Source organism: Pelophylax lessonae (genome assembly GCF_965119305.1).
Source record: "Pelophylax lessonae genome assembly, chromosome: 7".
In the NCBI taxonomy this organism is placed as follows: Eukaryota; Metazoa; Chordata; class Amphibia; order Anura; family Ranidae; genus Pelophylax; species Pelophylax lessonae.
The window spans coordinates 4101-20539 of NC_138774.1; the positions used below are offsets into that span (position 1 = coordinate 4101).

At 44.1% G+C, this 16439-nt stretch overlaps 1 protein-coding gene across 1 annotated transcript; it reads left to right on the plus strand.

The window, feature by feature from the left end:
* Positions 1 to 208: 208 nt before the first annotated feature.
* On the plus strand, positions 209 to 9655 carry TBX22 (T-box transcription factor 22; the record flags this gene model as incomplete). Its single annotated transcript, XM_082263297.1, has 4 exons — positions 209 to 373; positions 1654 to 1718; positions 1790 to 1872; positions 9022 to 9655. Coding segments are annotated over 4 exons (882 nt in total), but the record flags the coding sequence as incomplete, so codon positions are not given.
* Positions 9656 to 16439: the final 6784 nt, after the last annotated feature.

Below are 16439 nucleotides of genomic sequence, written 5' to 3' on the forward strand. Positions count from 1 at the left end.
CCCTTCCCTTTGTTTTACTTCTTCTGTCAGAGAGTGACGGAACTTCTGCCCTTCCCTTTGTTTTACTCCTCCTGTCAGAGAGTGACGGAACCTCTGCCCTTCCCTTTGTTTTACTTCTTCTGTCAGAGAGTGATGAAACCTCTGCCCTTCCCTTTGTTTTTTCTTCTTCTGTCAGAGAGTGATGGAACCTCTGCCCTTCTCTTTGTAGATCATTCTGCAGTCCATGCACAAATACAAGCCACGGGTCCACGTCATCCTCCAGGACTCCAGGTTTGACCTGTCCCAGATCCAGTCCCTGCCGGCTGATGGGGTGAGGACCTTCTCGTTCAAGGAGACGGAGTTCACCACGGTGACGGCCTATCAGAACCAGCAGGTGAGCCGCACAGCGCCACAATGTACCACGCTACTCTTCCCAGACCACTGACCCAAGCGGATCTGTCCTTGTATCAGCTTCCTGTGATCCCCAGCAGGGCTGAGAGTGAGGCTTCATCAGTGTGCTGCTCATCTGCTGTCCAATCAGCAGGCTGTGGGTGTGGATGGGGGGGGGGGGGATTCTGAATCACAAGACCGGCTGAGCAGAATCAAAAAATCCTTTGGCAGGTAAAAAATTATGTTTTCTGTCTGACATATAAGATCATTGAACTGCAAAAAATGTTCTCCAGTGCGCTGGAACAGTCCTGGTGCCGCAGTGACACCCGCCGCCTCTGCGTCATGTCTGCGTCACCTCTGTGTCATCTCTGCTTCATCTCTGCTTCATTTCTACGTCACCTCTGTGTCATCTCTGCTTCATTTCTACATCATCTCTGTGTCATCTCTGCTTCATTTCTATGTCATCTCTGTGTCATCTCTGCTTCATTTCTACGTCACCTCTGTGTCATCTCTGCGTCATCTCTGCTTCATTTCTACGTCACCTCTGTGTCATCTCTGCTTCATTTCTAAGTCACCTCTGTGTCATCTCTGCTTCATTTCTACGTCACCTCTGTGTCATCTCTGTGTCACCTCTGTAACATCTCTGCGTCATCTCTGCTTCACCTCTGTGTCATCTTTGCGTCATCTCTGCTTCATTTCTACGTCATCTCTGTGTCACCTCTGTGTCACCTCTGTAACATCTCTGCATCATCTCTGCTTCACCTCTGTAACATCTCTGTGTCACCTCTGCGTCGTCTCTGCGTCATCTCTGCTTCACCTCTGTGTCATCTCTGCGTCACCTCTGCGTCACCTTTGTGTCATCTCTGCGTCACCTCTGTGTCACCTCTGTATCATCTCTGCGTCACCTCTGTGTCACCTCTGCAACATTTCTTCGTCACCTCTATGTCATCTCTGTGTCATCTCTGCGACACCTCTGTGTCATCTCTGTGTCATCTCTGCGTCACCTCTGTGTCATCTCTGCGTCACCTCTGCAACATTTCTTCGTCACCTCTGTGTCATCTCTGCGTCATCTCTGCGACACCTCTGTGTCACCTCTGCGTCATCTCTGCAACATTTCTTTGTCACCTCTGCGTCATCTCTGCGACACCTCTGTGTCACCTCTGCGTCATCTCTGCAACATTTCTTCGTCACCTCAGTGTCATCTCTGCGTCATCTCTGCGTTGTACCGCCCCTGGGGCTCAGACTAAATCTCCTTTATCTTATTGGTTTGGTTTTCCTCCTCAGATAACAAAGCTGAAGATAGACCGCAATCCATTCGCCAAGGGGTTCCGGGACCCCGGCAGGAACAGGTGAGTGTCAGCTCTTGTGGTTCCCGGCACTGTTGGGGGTGGCGGTCGGTAACTCTGTTCATGTTTTACAGAGGCGTGCTGGACGGCCTGCTGGAGAGTTTCCCCTGGAGACCGGCGCTGGCCATTGACTTCAAGGCTTTGTCCGAGACGGCGGGTAAGAGGAGTCTAACGGGTCATAGTGGGGTGATGACATCATCATAGGGGGGTCAGCCAATCACAGGGAGGGATAGAAGGATAGAAGTAAAAAATAGAAATAATCATCATTTCTGATTGGTGTATCCAGGACATGGGCGTGTCTCCACTGGCAACAATGGATTTTCCACCCCTGAAATGCCCAAAAACGACCTCCAATGACCCCAATATTGTGCATGTACGGCGCGGAACACACAGAGCGCCATAAAAATGTAAAAACGCGCAGCAATCAAAAACAGCGACACAGAAAATCGCTTGGCGATCGCTAAGTTCTCAACCCATCGGCGGGGCAACCGTGAGGAATATGCAAAACAGCGCCGGAAACGCAAATCGCGGGAATTTCTGATGCCGATGGAGAAAAAATCGTTTTTTTTTTAAAGTTCAAACTTTCCTTGCTGGAAGAAAAACAGAAAAATTCCGCCGCCACCGCCTTACGCTTTATTCCTCCGCCACCGCCGCGTGACGCTATATTCCTCCGCCACCGCGTGGCGCTTTATTGTCAGATTGATTTTCGCTATTTTATTGATATTTTTTTTTTTGTTTTTTCACCTATTTATTCCTCAGTGAGAGAGAAATTTGTATAGTCACTTTAATATATATTTTTTTTAATAAATTCTTTATTTTTAGCAGATGGGAGGGAAATATTTTACCAAAACTAAAACCTGCAAAATCCGGTTCAGCTCTGCATGGCAGCCAATCAGCTTCCGGGTTTTGTCAAGGCTTCATTGAAGAAGCTGAAGATAGAAGCTGATTGGCTGCCATGCAGAGCTGCACTACATTCACCAGATTTAGTAACGCCCCTTTCACACTTGTGTGACCTGAAATTTGTGCAGCTTTGCTGCGACTTGAAGCGACGCCTGCGTAACCTGGAGGTGTCAAGTCGCATCAAAGTCAGAGCAAAGTAGTGCAGAGATGATTCTGAAGTCACAGAGATATGAACGCCACTGATTGGAAATCATGGAGTACGACTTGTCATGCGACTTTGCAGTCCCAAATCGCATAAATGTGAAATGGGCCTAAATCTCCCCCCTGTGTACTTCTTTGCATCAGTGCTGCCCCCTACCTGGGAAAAGGGGGAGAATCTAAAAAATGAACGATTAGTGCCAATTATAGTGGCGGCCGGACAGGATTACATTCACAGATCGGGACAGCGATACACAAACTGTCAGCACCAAATAAATCCCGGAACAAAATAAAATATAAATAAATAGTGAAATATATCCCACAAATACATTTCATCTGATCACTTATTTTGCATTGGGATACAAAAATTAGACATGAATATTTTTATTATTATTAATATAATAACAACAATAACACCGCTGAAGTATTATTTCCTTGTAAATAAATAAATAACACAGCTGATAATAATGATAAATCTTGGAAGGACATTTCATCTGATCAGTTGTGCTTTATGATGCAAAAAAACAAGGCATAAAAAACTGTATTTTTTAAAAAGAAATAAAATAACACTGTTTACAAAAATGATAAATCTTGGAAGGGCATCTTATCTGGTCAATTTTGATTTGGGATACAAAAACAAGACATAAATATTATTATTATTATTATTACAACAACAATAACACTGTTGAAGCATTATTTCTTTGTAAAACTCAATAAACAGTATTAAAAATTAAATAAATAAATACATAACACAGCTGATAATAATGATATATCTTGGAAGGACATTTCATCTGATCAGTTATGCTTTGGGATGCAAAAAGCAAGACATAAATAATAATAATAATAATAATAATATCAATAACACTGTTGAAGCCTTTTTTCCTTAAAAATAAATAAATAAACAAATAACACTGTTGATAATAATGATAAATCCCGGAAGGACATTTCACCTGATCAATTGTGTTTTGGGATACAAAAATGAGACATAATAATTATTATTAATATGAATAATAATAATAATAATAATAGTACTGTTGAGGCCTTTTTTTTTATTGGAAAACTCAATAAACAGTATAAAAAAAAATACATAACACAGCTGATAATAATGATAAATCTTGGAAGGACATTTCATCTGATCAGTTGTGCTTTGGGACACAAAAAACAAGATCTAAATAATAATAATAATTATATAAATAGCTGATAAAATTGATATATTGGAAGGCCATCTCATCTGGTTAATTGTAATTTGGGATACAAAAACAAGACATAAATATTATTATTATTAGTAATAATAATAATAATAATATGAACACTTTTGAAGCATTATTTCCTTTGTAAAACTCAATAAACAGTATTTAAAAATAAATAAATGACACAGCTGATAATAATGATATATCTTGGAAGGACATTTCATCTGATCAGTTGCGCTTTAGGATGCAAAAAACAAGGCATAAAAAACGGTATTTTTTAAAAAGAAATAAAAAAAATAACACTGTTGACAAAAATGATAAATCTTGGAAGGACATCTTATCTGGTCAATTTTGATTTTGGATACAAAAACAAGACATAATTATTAATATTATTACTATTACAACAATAACACTATTGAACCCTTATTTCTTTGTAAAACTCAATAAACACTATTAAAAAATAAATAAATAAATATCACAGCTGATAATAATGATAAATCTTAGAAGGACATTTCATCTGATCAGTTATGCTTTGGGATGCAAAAAGCAAGACATAAATAATAATAGTAATATCAGTAACACTGTTGAAGCCTTTTTTCCTTAAAAAAACTCAATAAACAGTATTTAAAAAATAAATAAATAAATAACACTGTTGATAATAATGATATATCTTGGAAGGGCATCTCATCTGGGTCAATTGTGATTTGGGATACAAAAACAAGACATAAACAATTGTTTTAGTAGTATTATTAGTAATAATAAAATAATACTGTAGAAGCCGTATTTCCTTTGTAAAACTCAATAAACAATAGTAATAAATAAATAAATACATGACGCAGCTGATAATAATGATATATCTTAGAAGGACATTTCATCTGATCAGTTTTGCTTTGGGATGCAAAAAAAAGGCATAAAAAGACAGTATTTTTAAAAAAGAAATAAAATAACACTTTACAAAAATGATAAATCTTGGGAGGGCATCTCATCGGGTCAATTTTGATTTGGGATACAAAAACAAGACATAAATATTATTATTATTATTACAACAATAACACTGTTGAAGCATTATTTCTTTGTGAAAATCAATAAACAGTATTACAAAATAAAAATAAATAAATATCACAGCTGATAATAATGATAAATCTTGGAAGGACATTTTATCTGATCAGTTATGCTTTGGGATGCAAAAAGCAAGACATAAATAATAATAATATCAATAACACTGTTGAAGCCTTTTTTCCTTAAAAAACTCAATAAACAGTATTTAAAAAAAAAAATAACTCTGTTGATAATAATGATATATCTTGGAAGGACATTTCACCTGATCAATTGTGCTTTGGTATACAAAAATGAGATATAATAATAATAATAATAATAGTAGTAGTACTGCTAAAGCCTTTTTTCATTGGAAAACTCAATAAACAGTATTAAAAAATAAATAAATACATAACACAGCTGATAATAATGATATATCTTGGAAGGACATTTCATCTGATCAGTTGTGCTTTGGGATGCAAAAACAAGACATAAATATTATTATTATTATTATTATTACAACAACAATAACACTGTTGAAGCATTATTTCTTTATTTCTTTGTAAAACTCAATAAACAGTGAGCGCCGGTTCACACTGGCGCGACGCTACTTTCAGGGGCGACCTCCGAGATCGCGGTGCGAGCAGCGCGCCGCGACCTCGGAGCGGCAGCCACAGACTTCATAACATTGAAGTCTATGGCGGTCGCCTCCTGGTCGCCCCAAAGAAGCTCCGGACCCTTTTTCTAGGTCGGAGCGACTTGTGTCGCTCCAATTAGAACGGGTCCGCAGCTTCCCTATGGGAGGCGACCTGCGGCGACCTGTGAGGCGACCAGGTCGCCTCACAGGTCGCCCTAGTGTGAACCGGGGCTATTACAAAATAAATAAATAAATATCACAGCTGATAATAATTATATATCCCGGAAGGACATTTCATCTGATCAGTTGTGCTTTGGGATGCAAAAAACAAGACATAAATAATAATAATAATAACAGTTATAAAATAGCTCATAAAAATGATATATCTTGGAAGGGCATCTCATTCAGTCCATTGGGATACAAAAACAAGACATAAATATTATGATTATAAGTATTATTAGTAATAATAATAATAACAACACTGTTGAAGCATTATTTCTTTATTTCTTTGTAAAACTCAATAAACAGTATTAAAAAATAAACAAATGACACAGCTGATAATAATGATAAATCTTGGAAGGACATTTCATCTGATCAATTGTGCTTTAGGATGCAAAAAACAAGGCATAAAAAATAATAATTTCAATAACACTGCTGAAGCCTTTTTTCCTTGTAAAACTCAAAAAACTGTATTTAAAAAAAATAAATAATAATAACACTGTTGATAATAATAATATATCCCAGAATGACATTTCACCTGATCAATTGTGCTTTGGGATACAAAAATGAGACATAAATATTATTATTATTATTAATATTAACAACACTGTTGAAGCCTTATTTCCTAGTAAGACTCAATAAACAGTATTAAAAAAAAAATAACATGATAAAAATGATAAATCTTGGAAGGGCATCTCATCTGGTCGATTGTGATTTGGGATACAAAACAAGACATAAATATTATTATTAGTAGTATTATTAGTAATAATAATAATAACACTGTTAAATCATTATTTCCTTGCAAAACTCAACAAACAGTATTAAAAAAAACAAAAAAAAAAAAAAAGCTGATAAAAATGATATATCTGGGAAGGACATCTCATCTGAATAATTGTACTTTGGGATACAAAAACAATAGATAATTATTAATATTATTATTATTGTTAATAATAATAGTACTATTGAAACTTTTTATTTTTCTTCATTTTTTTTATTGGAAAACTCAATAAACAGCATACAAAATATACCAGGAAAACATTTTGTCTGATCAATTTTGCTTTGGGATACAAAAACATAAATATTATTATTATTATTAATATTAATAAAATAAATAATATCAATAACACTGTAGAAGCCTTTTTTCCTTGTAAAACTCAATAAACACTATTTAATTTTATATATATGGTATTTTTAATACTAAGTCTTTTAGGGGAGCATGGGAGAAGATTTCGGTTTTATTACATTATATAAAAGTCGCTTGAATTGCCAGCTTGGCTGTAAATAAAAATAAGTTTCAAGATGAAGTTATTCGGTTGATAATCGATCACTCAGATCTGCAAAGATTCCGGTGTCCCCAGAGAAGGGTCCTCCTAATCCTCCATCATACAAAGATGTTGTGGATAATTGTGCTCTTCCATCCTTGTAGTAACAATTTGGTGAAGAAGACCCTTTTCTGTTCCTCCATGACTGTGACCAGTTTGGAGACCAGCTCCATATAGACATGGTGTGACCAGTTTGGAGACCAGCTCCATATAGACATGGTGTGACCAGTTTGGAGACCAGCTCCATATAGACATGGGGTGACCAGTTTGGACCAGCTCCATATAGACATGGTGTGACCAGTTTGGACCAGCTCCATATAGACATGGTGTGACCAGTTTGGACCAGCTCCATATAGACACGGTGTGACCAGTTTGGACCAGCTCCATATAGACATGGTGTGACCAGTTTGGACCAGCTCCATATAGACATGGTGTGACCAGTTTGGAGACCAGCTCCATATAGACATGGTGTGACCAGCTTGGAGACCAGCTCCATATAGACATGGTGTGACCAGTTTGGACCAGCTCCATATAGACATGGTGAGACCAGTTTGGAGACCAGCTCCATATAGACATATATGTATGTCCACCTGTTTATAAACATCTGACCATCACACCCATAGGTGGTTGTTCGGCGTTCCAAACCCATGGCCTTGGATATAGAGTTTCCCTCTTCCTCCACAGCCATTATTATAGAATCCCCCCACCCCCCATGGCCATTGCTACAGATGTTCCCCTCCTCCCATGGCCATTAATATGGAGTTGCCCCAATTGCAGCTAGAACATCCTCTACTCTTCTGGAAAGATTTTCCACAAGATGTTGAAGGGTGTCTGTGGGAATTTGTAGCCCTTTGTGAGGTCAGGTACGGTACTGATGTTTGATTAAAGACCTGAATCAAATGTTGGACCCCACGTTGGGCACCAAAAAAAGGCCAGTTCATTCCAAAGGTGTTCAGTAGGATTAAGGTCACTCCAGTTCCTCCACACCAAACTGGTCACACCATGCCTTTATGGAGCTGGTCCAAACTGGTCACACCATGTCTATATGGAGCTGGTCCAAACTGGTCACACCATGTCTATATGGAGCTGGTCCAAACTGGTCACACCATGTCTATATGGAGCTGGTCCAAACTGGTCACACCATGTCTATATGGAGCTGGTCTCCAAACTGGTCACACCATGTCTATATGGAGCTGGTCCAAACTGGTCACACCATGTCTATATGGAGCTGGTCTCCAAACTGGTCACACCATGTCTATATGGAGCTGGTCCAAACTGGTCACACCATGTCTATATGGAGCTGGTCTAAACTGGTCACACCATGTCTATATGGAGCTGGTCTCCAAACTGGTCACACCATGTCTATATGGAGCTGGTCTCCAAACTGGTCACACCATGTCTATATGGAGCTGGTCTCCAAACTGGTCACACCATGTCTATATGGAGTTTTTCCAAACAGGAATAAGGCTATATAACGCTCATCATGTCTAACAATTTTTTGGACCTCCAAGCTGTAAATGGCGGTTTCCTGTTGGGATACGGCGACCCTTCTCTGGGGGATGGATCATGCGGCGCACCGATCACCTCCGTAGAATCCATCACATTGTAACTAATGTAAAAAAACAAACCTGAAAACATGGTGCAAATATGAATGATGTTTCTTGATTATCTTTGATTTCTGGGAAATAAAGCTTCCAGCCATGAATGTGGCGGTGTTCTGGGATTGGTCTAGGCGCGGTAGTGAAGTATATATTGTATATTTAGTCTCTGGAATGGTGATAATTCTCTCCTCTCTGTCCTTGCAGGCGGCTCGTCTCCGATCACCTCCAGCGGTGGAGCCCCGTCCCCTCTCCTCTCTCCGCCCTCCTCACCCCCCACCTTCCACCTTCCCACCGGTAATCTTGGCTTTCCATATTCGGAGAACTATTTGCACAATATAAACCTCCCGCTGTGCTATCGGGTCTGTCCCACCAGCGTCCTGAGGCCACGGTCCCTCCTCTTCCCCAGCCAGGATAAACCGGCCTATCCAGCAGGGCCTCTCTTTTCCCCGCTCGTGCTGGACGTCCCAATCTTGTCGGCGTTCGGCATCTCCAAATCCAACAAACTGGAAAACGCCAAGGGGCCGTGCGTCCAGGCCTTCTCCCCCCCTGCTCAGATGTTGTACGGACTCCCCACAACTGGGAACGTTCTTCCCTCCCGGGAAACCCTCCATTGTTCTCTACAGCCTTCCTACGGTTTGGTCAACTTCTCAGTGCCCCCCCATTTCCTCACCACCGCAAACCATTTCAAGATGGCGGACACTTTAACTGCATCACACAGAGATGGCCGACCCAACAGCTCCCGCTGGCCATCACCGCTCAACCATTGCCTGTGAATGGCCAAAAATTATTTAATGTCAGATATTTGGTTACTGGTCTGAATGGACTTCTCTCGCTGGCCGACGCCAAATGGACCCCAAAACCGTTCCTAATAATCCCGACTTTTACCTGACCGGCTCCGGAGCTGGAGAGCTTCTTATATAATACAAGCTGCCCTTATTTACACAGAACTGTCCATGTGTGTTCACAATTCCACCGATTACCGACAGGCCGGACGCAGACAGGAGGAGTCATTGTCCAATCTGAAGACAATTGGGCTAAAAACGTGAAGTACAGTCATAAACATTGGAAGTAATTATTATATAGAAGCCGACAACCCCGCTAACTCTACGACTACAGAAATACGACATCGATGAAAACGAACCCCCGGAGATCTCAAAGAAAGAAATAATATCCCTCAGGAGTGATCCAATGTATGCAGGGTCTGCAGAGTCTAGGAAGGTGACACCGTCTTCCTAAAACATCTCAAGTGACACCATTTATAACCACCTGAGAGGCTTCCAGATATTCCCTTTCTTCACTCCACCAATAATTATGACTCCGCCCCCAATGGAAAACACTCACCAATAACCTCTGCTTACAGAACGTCTGGTGTACTCATACAGGGGTCTCCAAACTGTCTGACCAAGGGGCCGGTTTACTGTCCTTCAGGCATAAGGGGGGCTGGACTGTGGCCATTGGGAGTAGAAAAGGTCCAAATGCAATGGTAATAAACAATGTCCCATCTTTGGTGTCATTGGGCTCTGTTGTTTGGTGCTATTAGGAGGAATTATGCCCCATTTTTGGTGTCATTGGGCCCCATTGTAGACACCATTGGGAGGAATTATGCCCTCTCATTGGTGTCATTGAGCCCCGTTTTAGGCCCCATTGGGAGGAATTATGCTTCATCATTGATGTCATTGGGCCCCATTGTTGGTGCCATTAGGAGGAATTGTCCCCATCATTGGTGTCATTGGCCCCATTGTTGGTGTCAGTGGGAGGAATAGTACCCCATCATTGGTGTCAGTGGGAGGAATAGTGCCCCATTGTTGGTGTCAGTGGGAGGAATAGTACCCCATCATTGGTGTCAGTGGGAGGAATAGTGCCCCATCATTGGTGTCAGTGGGAGGAATAGTGCCCCATCATTGGTGTCAGTGGGAGGAATAGTGTCCCATCATTGGTGTCAGTGGGAGGAATAGCGCCCCATCATTGGTGTCAGTGGGAGGAATAGTGCCCCATCAGTGGTGTCAGTGGGAGGAATAGTGTCCCATCATTGGTGTCAGTGGGAGGAATAGTGTCCCATCATTGGTGTCAGTGGGAGGAATAGTGTCCCATCATTGGTGTCAGTGGGAGGAATAGTGTCCCATCATTGGTGTCAGTGGGAGGAATAGTATCCCATCATTGGTGTCAGTGGGAGGAATAGTGCCCCATCATTGGTGTCAGTGGGAGGAATAGTGCCCCATCAGTGGTGTCAGTGGAGGAATAGTGCCCCATCATTGGTGTCAGTGGGAGGAATAGTGTCCCATCATTGGTGTCAGTGGGAGGAATAGCGCCCCATCATTGGTGTCAGTGGGAGGAATAGCGCCCCATCATTGGTGTCAGTGGGAGGAATAGCGCCCCATCATTGGTGTCAGTGGGAGGAATAGCGCCCCATCATTGGTGTCAGTGGGAGGAATAGCGTACCATCATTGGTGTCAGTGGGAGGAATAGTGTCCCATCATTGGTGTCAGTGGGAGGAATAGTGTCCCATCATTGGTGTCAGTGGAGGAATAGTGTCCCATCATTGGTGTCAGTGGGAGGAATAGTGTCCCATCATTGGTGTCAGTGGAGAAATAGTGTCCCATCATTGGTGTCAGTGGGAGGAATAGTGCCCCATCATTGGTGTCAGTGGGAGGAATAGTGCCCCATCATTGGTGTCAGTGGGAGGAATAGTGTCCCATCATTGGTGTCAGTGGGAGGAATAGTGTCCCATCATTGGTGTCAGTGGGAGGAATAGTGCCCCATCATTGGTGTCAGTGGGAGGAATAGTGTCCCATCATTGGTGTCAGTGGGAGGAATAGTGCCCCATCATTGGTGTCAGTGGGAGGAATAGTGCCCCAAGGGTCAGAGGAAAGCAAGCAAAGGGTGACATCTGGCCCCCGGCCCGCAGTTTGGAGACCCCTGCAGTCATATATACCTCCTACGGACCTCCCACTCCCAGTACGGATCCTCCCGATGTATGCAATCTTCCAAGGCTCCTCCCCCCATTGCTCTCCACCGTTATCCCACCATCTACATCCTATGATAGAGAATAGAAGAAAATCCCACAAACTCCTTTCTGACCATGTGACAAAAATACGCCGCGTAACGCCCAGCCGCCATGCTTCTACGGCAACAGGCTTATGTACTAAGAACGCCCCCATTGTTTGCTCCCAGCACACTGACCGAGCTGTCACTGACACGGCTTCTGATTGGGTGCCAGTGGGACCTAGGCCTGAGTATGTGACCTCTGTGAGAGCCAATCACAACAGTCACCTGATAGAGAAGCCACACCCAGTGGCAGTATAAGTGGGGTTCAATGCCCAGGAGGTGGCATGGCTCCTGTATCATGTGACCGCTGTGATTGGCTCTTGGTGTTAGAAGGGGTTAATAAAACTCAGAATACCAAAATAATCCCATGGATATAAAATAGTGTCTGTCATCGCTAAACACAGAGGGCGGGGCCATGCAGGAATCTCTAATACATATCGCAGTCAAAGTATCAGAAGCTCCACCCATCAACTACATCAATGATGTCACCCAGGATCCAGCCTAATGCGTTTCATCCAAACAGACTTAGTAAAAGATGCGAAACGCGTCTGTGACATCCTTGGTGATGTATTGATGTCATTGATGGGTGGAGTTTCACATTATTACAATTTGGAGGTTTTTCTATTATATGCGGCTCTTCAATTCTCCGTCATATGATGCACATTATGGGCGGAGCTTGCAAAATCCTTCTAGTTTTACACACACTGTATAATTAGAAAGCAAAGAGAGATGGTGGGAGGGTTTCCCATTATGGGCAGAGACATTGTGGGTGGGGTCATTGTGGGTGGAGACATTGTGGGTGGGGTCATTGTGGGTGGAGACATTGTGGGTGGGGTCATTGTGGGTGGAGACATGGGGGGCAGAGACGTTGTGAATGGAGACATTGTCGGCTGAGACATTGTGGGTGGAGTCATTGTGGGCGGAGTCATTGTGGGCGGAATCATATAGGGTGGAGACATTGTGGACAGAGACATTGTGAGTGGAGACATTGTGGGCGGAGTCATTGTGGGCGTAATCATTGAGGGTGGAGACATTGTGGACAGAGACATTGTGAGTGGAGACATTGCGGGTGGAGTCATTGTGGGCGGAGTCATTGTGGACGGAATCATTGAGGGTGGAGACATTATGGGTGGAGACATTGTGGACAGAGACATTGTGAGTGGAGACATTGTGGGCGGAGTCATTGTGGACGGAATCATTGAGGGTGGAGACATTGTGGACAGAGACATTGTGGACAGAGACATTGTGAGTGGAGACATTGTGGGTGGAGTCATTGTGGGCGGAGTCATTGTGGGTGGAGACATTGTGGGCGGAGACATCTGCAGTCAGCCTTGTCATGGAACGCTCACCCTGCAGATGACTTTATATATTTGCCCAGATTGGGGTGTAAATGCCCCTCAACGGGGAGCTGGTCCGGGATCTGCAGTCAAGGATAATGAGAGGCGGAGCCCAGAGAGGAGGAGTCACTAAAGGCAAACAGACAGTTATCTGTGCAAAGAATATCCAATCACATGCAAGGGAAATAACAAAAAACAATATTTGGTTGCACATGATTGGACGATGGAAGGACCGCATTCACTAAGCTGTGGGGGGAGTTCCCTTGTGAATCGTTTCTTTGCCTTTAGTAAATCCCCCCCCCATGACTTTCCTTCACCTGAGATGTGCTGCCATTGGTTGCAATACATTGATGATGTCACAATGCATGGGTTTGCCTGCTCTGTATGTTGGGACTTCACTGACCAATAAATGAGCCTTCTTCTGGCTGGTGGTGGGGGGAGGATCACAGCCGATCAGATGATCGAAAAGTTTGGTTCAACCAGAACACCCGAACTTCTCGAAATTTTGGGTCCGGATTCCAAAACCCCATTGAAATCAATGGAACCCGAACTTCGGTAATCAAAAAACACCATTTTGAAGCCCTAAAACCCAATAAATGCCCCTAAAAAGTGCCTAGGGTTCTGGGTCATGCCCCAGGGACTATTAATCACACAAAAAAAGTTCTTAAAAATTGTAATTTTTGATAGAGAGCCAATTATTGAAAAAAAAAAATGAGATTTCTTTGGATTTAGTGTCTGGGGGGTCTAAAAAGTGTCCCTGTGAAGTTTCAGCTCTGTAGCATTTCCAGAACCAGAAAAAAAAAGATTGTTTCTATTAGAATTGCAGTAGAGCAGGGATAGGGATTCGCTATTTTCACACCTGGCAGTTTTTGTAGCAGGCGTTTTTTTGTGTAGGGGTATATATACACACACACATGTATGTATATATACACACACATATATATAGGTGTGAAAGTAGCAGAACTCTATGCCTGCGCTAATGAAATTATTAACACCCATATGGCTCCTCTCCTATCACACCTATATGTGTGTATGTGTATATATACATATATGTGTGTGTATATATACCCCTATACAGAAGTTCAGATGTTATAACTGCCTCCAAAGACGCCTAAAAAATGCCCAAAAAAACACCTGCAACAAAAACGCCCAGGTGTGAAAGTAGCGGAGCCCCATCCCTGCTCTACTGCAATTCTAAGACAAATGATCATTTCTCTATAGCGGTCACCCTGACATGGAAGGGTTTTGTCACCCTGCCATAGCAGTCAGAGTCAGTTAACCCTACACTACACTACGGTCACCCTGACACTTAACACTTTCCCTACAGAAACTAGATTATTGAATCTAACTATAGTGGAAAATAGCACCCTAACTACACTAGATATCCCTTTCCTCACACTAATAATTGCTAAATGACACTTTTGTAGCAGAAGTAACAGAACTGCTTCCACTCTCTTCCATGTCCCTGTATTAAAATGCTAGAGATTTGGCGGGGCGATCTTATATACTGGGGGGCGTATTCACTAATGATTGGCCTCTGGACCCCCTAGTCACTCCAATCACATTCCTAGCATTCTCCTGCCCCCTCAATTGGCTTTTACTGATGTTTCTGGTCCAATCACAGGCTTTTAAAGCCCAGTTCCTGTCCCATTGCATTTTGGTCGGTTCTGGTTGCCGAATTCCGAACTTTTTTAGCAAAAAGTTCAGAATTCAGCCGAATTTCGAACAGTCAATGATGGTCGACCCGAACCGTTCGATCATCCCTACAGATGATGTATACAGACTCTGGGGGCCCGGATGGATATGTAGGGATCCCAGCTACAATCGGGTGCAATCAGCCAGGGGTGTCACCCCACATGGGAGGATGGACTGGAGGCAGTCGGAGGGGGCGGTACTGGCAATGCTAATGGGGGGCTTCTCTGGGCTTACCCCCCCTCCTTATCAATAGCAATCAAAATAATGGGGGGGGGATGGGGGGTCAGAGCTGCCATCTTTCCTGGTCGGGAAAAACATGGATAAAACAGGCAGAGAGGAGTCATATCATTTCCTCTCCCCCTCTCACCCCTTTTTCTTCAGTGACCCCGCACTACCTTCCTGGTGACCCCGCACTCCATCCCTGGTGGTGATTCCACACTCCATCCCTGGTGACCCCGCACTCCATCCCTGGTGGTGACCCCACACTCTGTCCCCGGTGACTATGCACTCCATCCCTGGTGACCCCACACTCCATCCCTGGTGACCCCACACTCCATCCCTGGTGGTGACCCAACACTCTATTCCAGATGACCCCACACTGAGTCCCCGGTGACCCAGCACTCCATCTCTGGTGACCCTGCACTCTGTCCCTGGTGGTGACCCCACACTTTGTCCCGCGGTGACCCCGCACTCCATCCCTGGTGACCCCGCACTCCATCCCTGGTGGTGACCCAACACTCTGTTCCCGATGACACTGCACTCCATCCCTGGTGACCCCGCACTCCCTCCCTGGTGGTGACCCCACACTCTGTCCCAGGTGACCCCACACTCCATCCCTGGTGGTGACCCCACACTCTGTTCCCGATGACACTGCACTCCATCCCTGGTGGTGACCCCGCACTCCGTTCCTGGTGGTGACTCCACACTCTGTCACCGGTGACTCTGCACTCCATCCCTGGTGACCCCGCACTCCATCCCTGGTGGTGACTCCACACTCTGTCACCGGTGACTCTGCACTCCATCCCTGGTGACCCCGCACTCCATCCCTGGTGGTGACCCTACACTCTGTCGCAGGTGACCCTGAAGTCCATCCCTGGTGGTGACTCCATACTTAATTCCTGGTGACCCAACACTCTATCCCAGATGACCCAACACTGGGTCCCCCGGTGGTCCTGCAGTCCATCCCTGGTGACCCCGCAGTCCATCCCTTGGTGGCCTGGCAGTCCGTCCCTGGTGACTCCGCAGTCTGTCCCCAGTGGTTCTGCAGTCCGTCCCCAGTGACCCCGCAGTCCATCCCTTGGTGGCCCCGCAGTCTGTCCCCGGTGGTCCTGCAGTCCGTCCCTGGTGACCCCCGCAGTCTGACCCCGGTGACCCTGCAGTCCATCCTCGATGACCCCGCAGTTTATCCCTGGTGGCCCTGCAGTCTGTCCCCGGTGACGCCACAGTCCATTCCTGGTGACCCCGCAGTCCATCCCCGGTGACCCCCACAGTCTGACCCCGGTGACCCCGCAGTCCATCCCTGGTGGCCCTGCAGTCTGGCCCAGG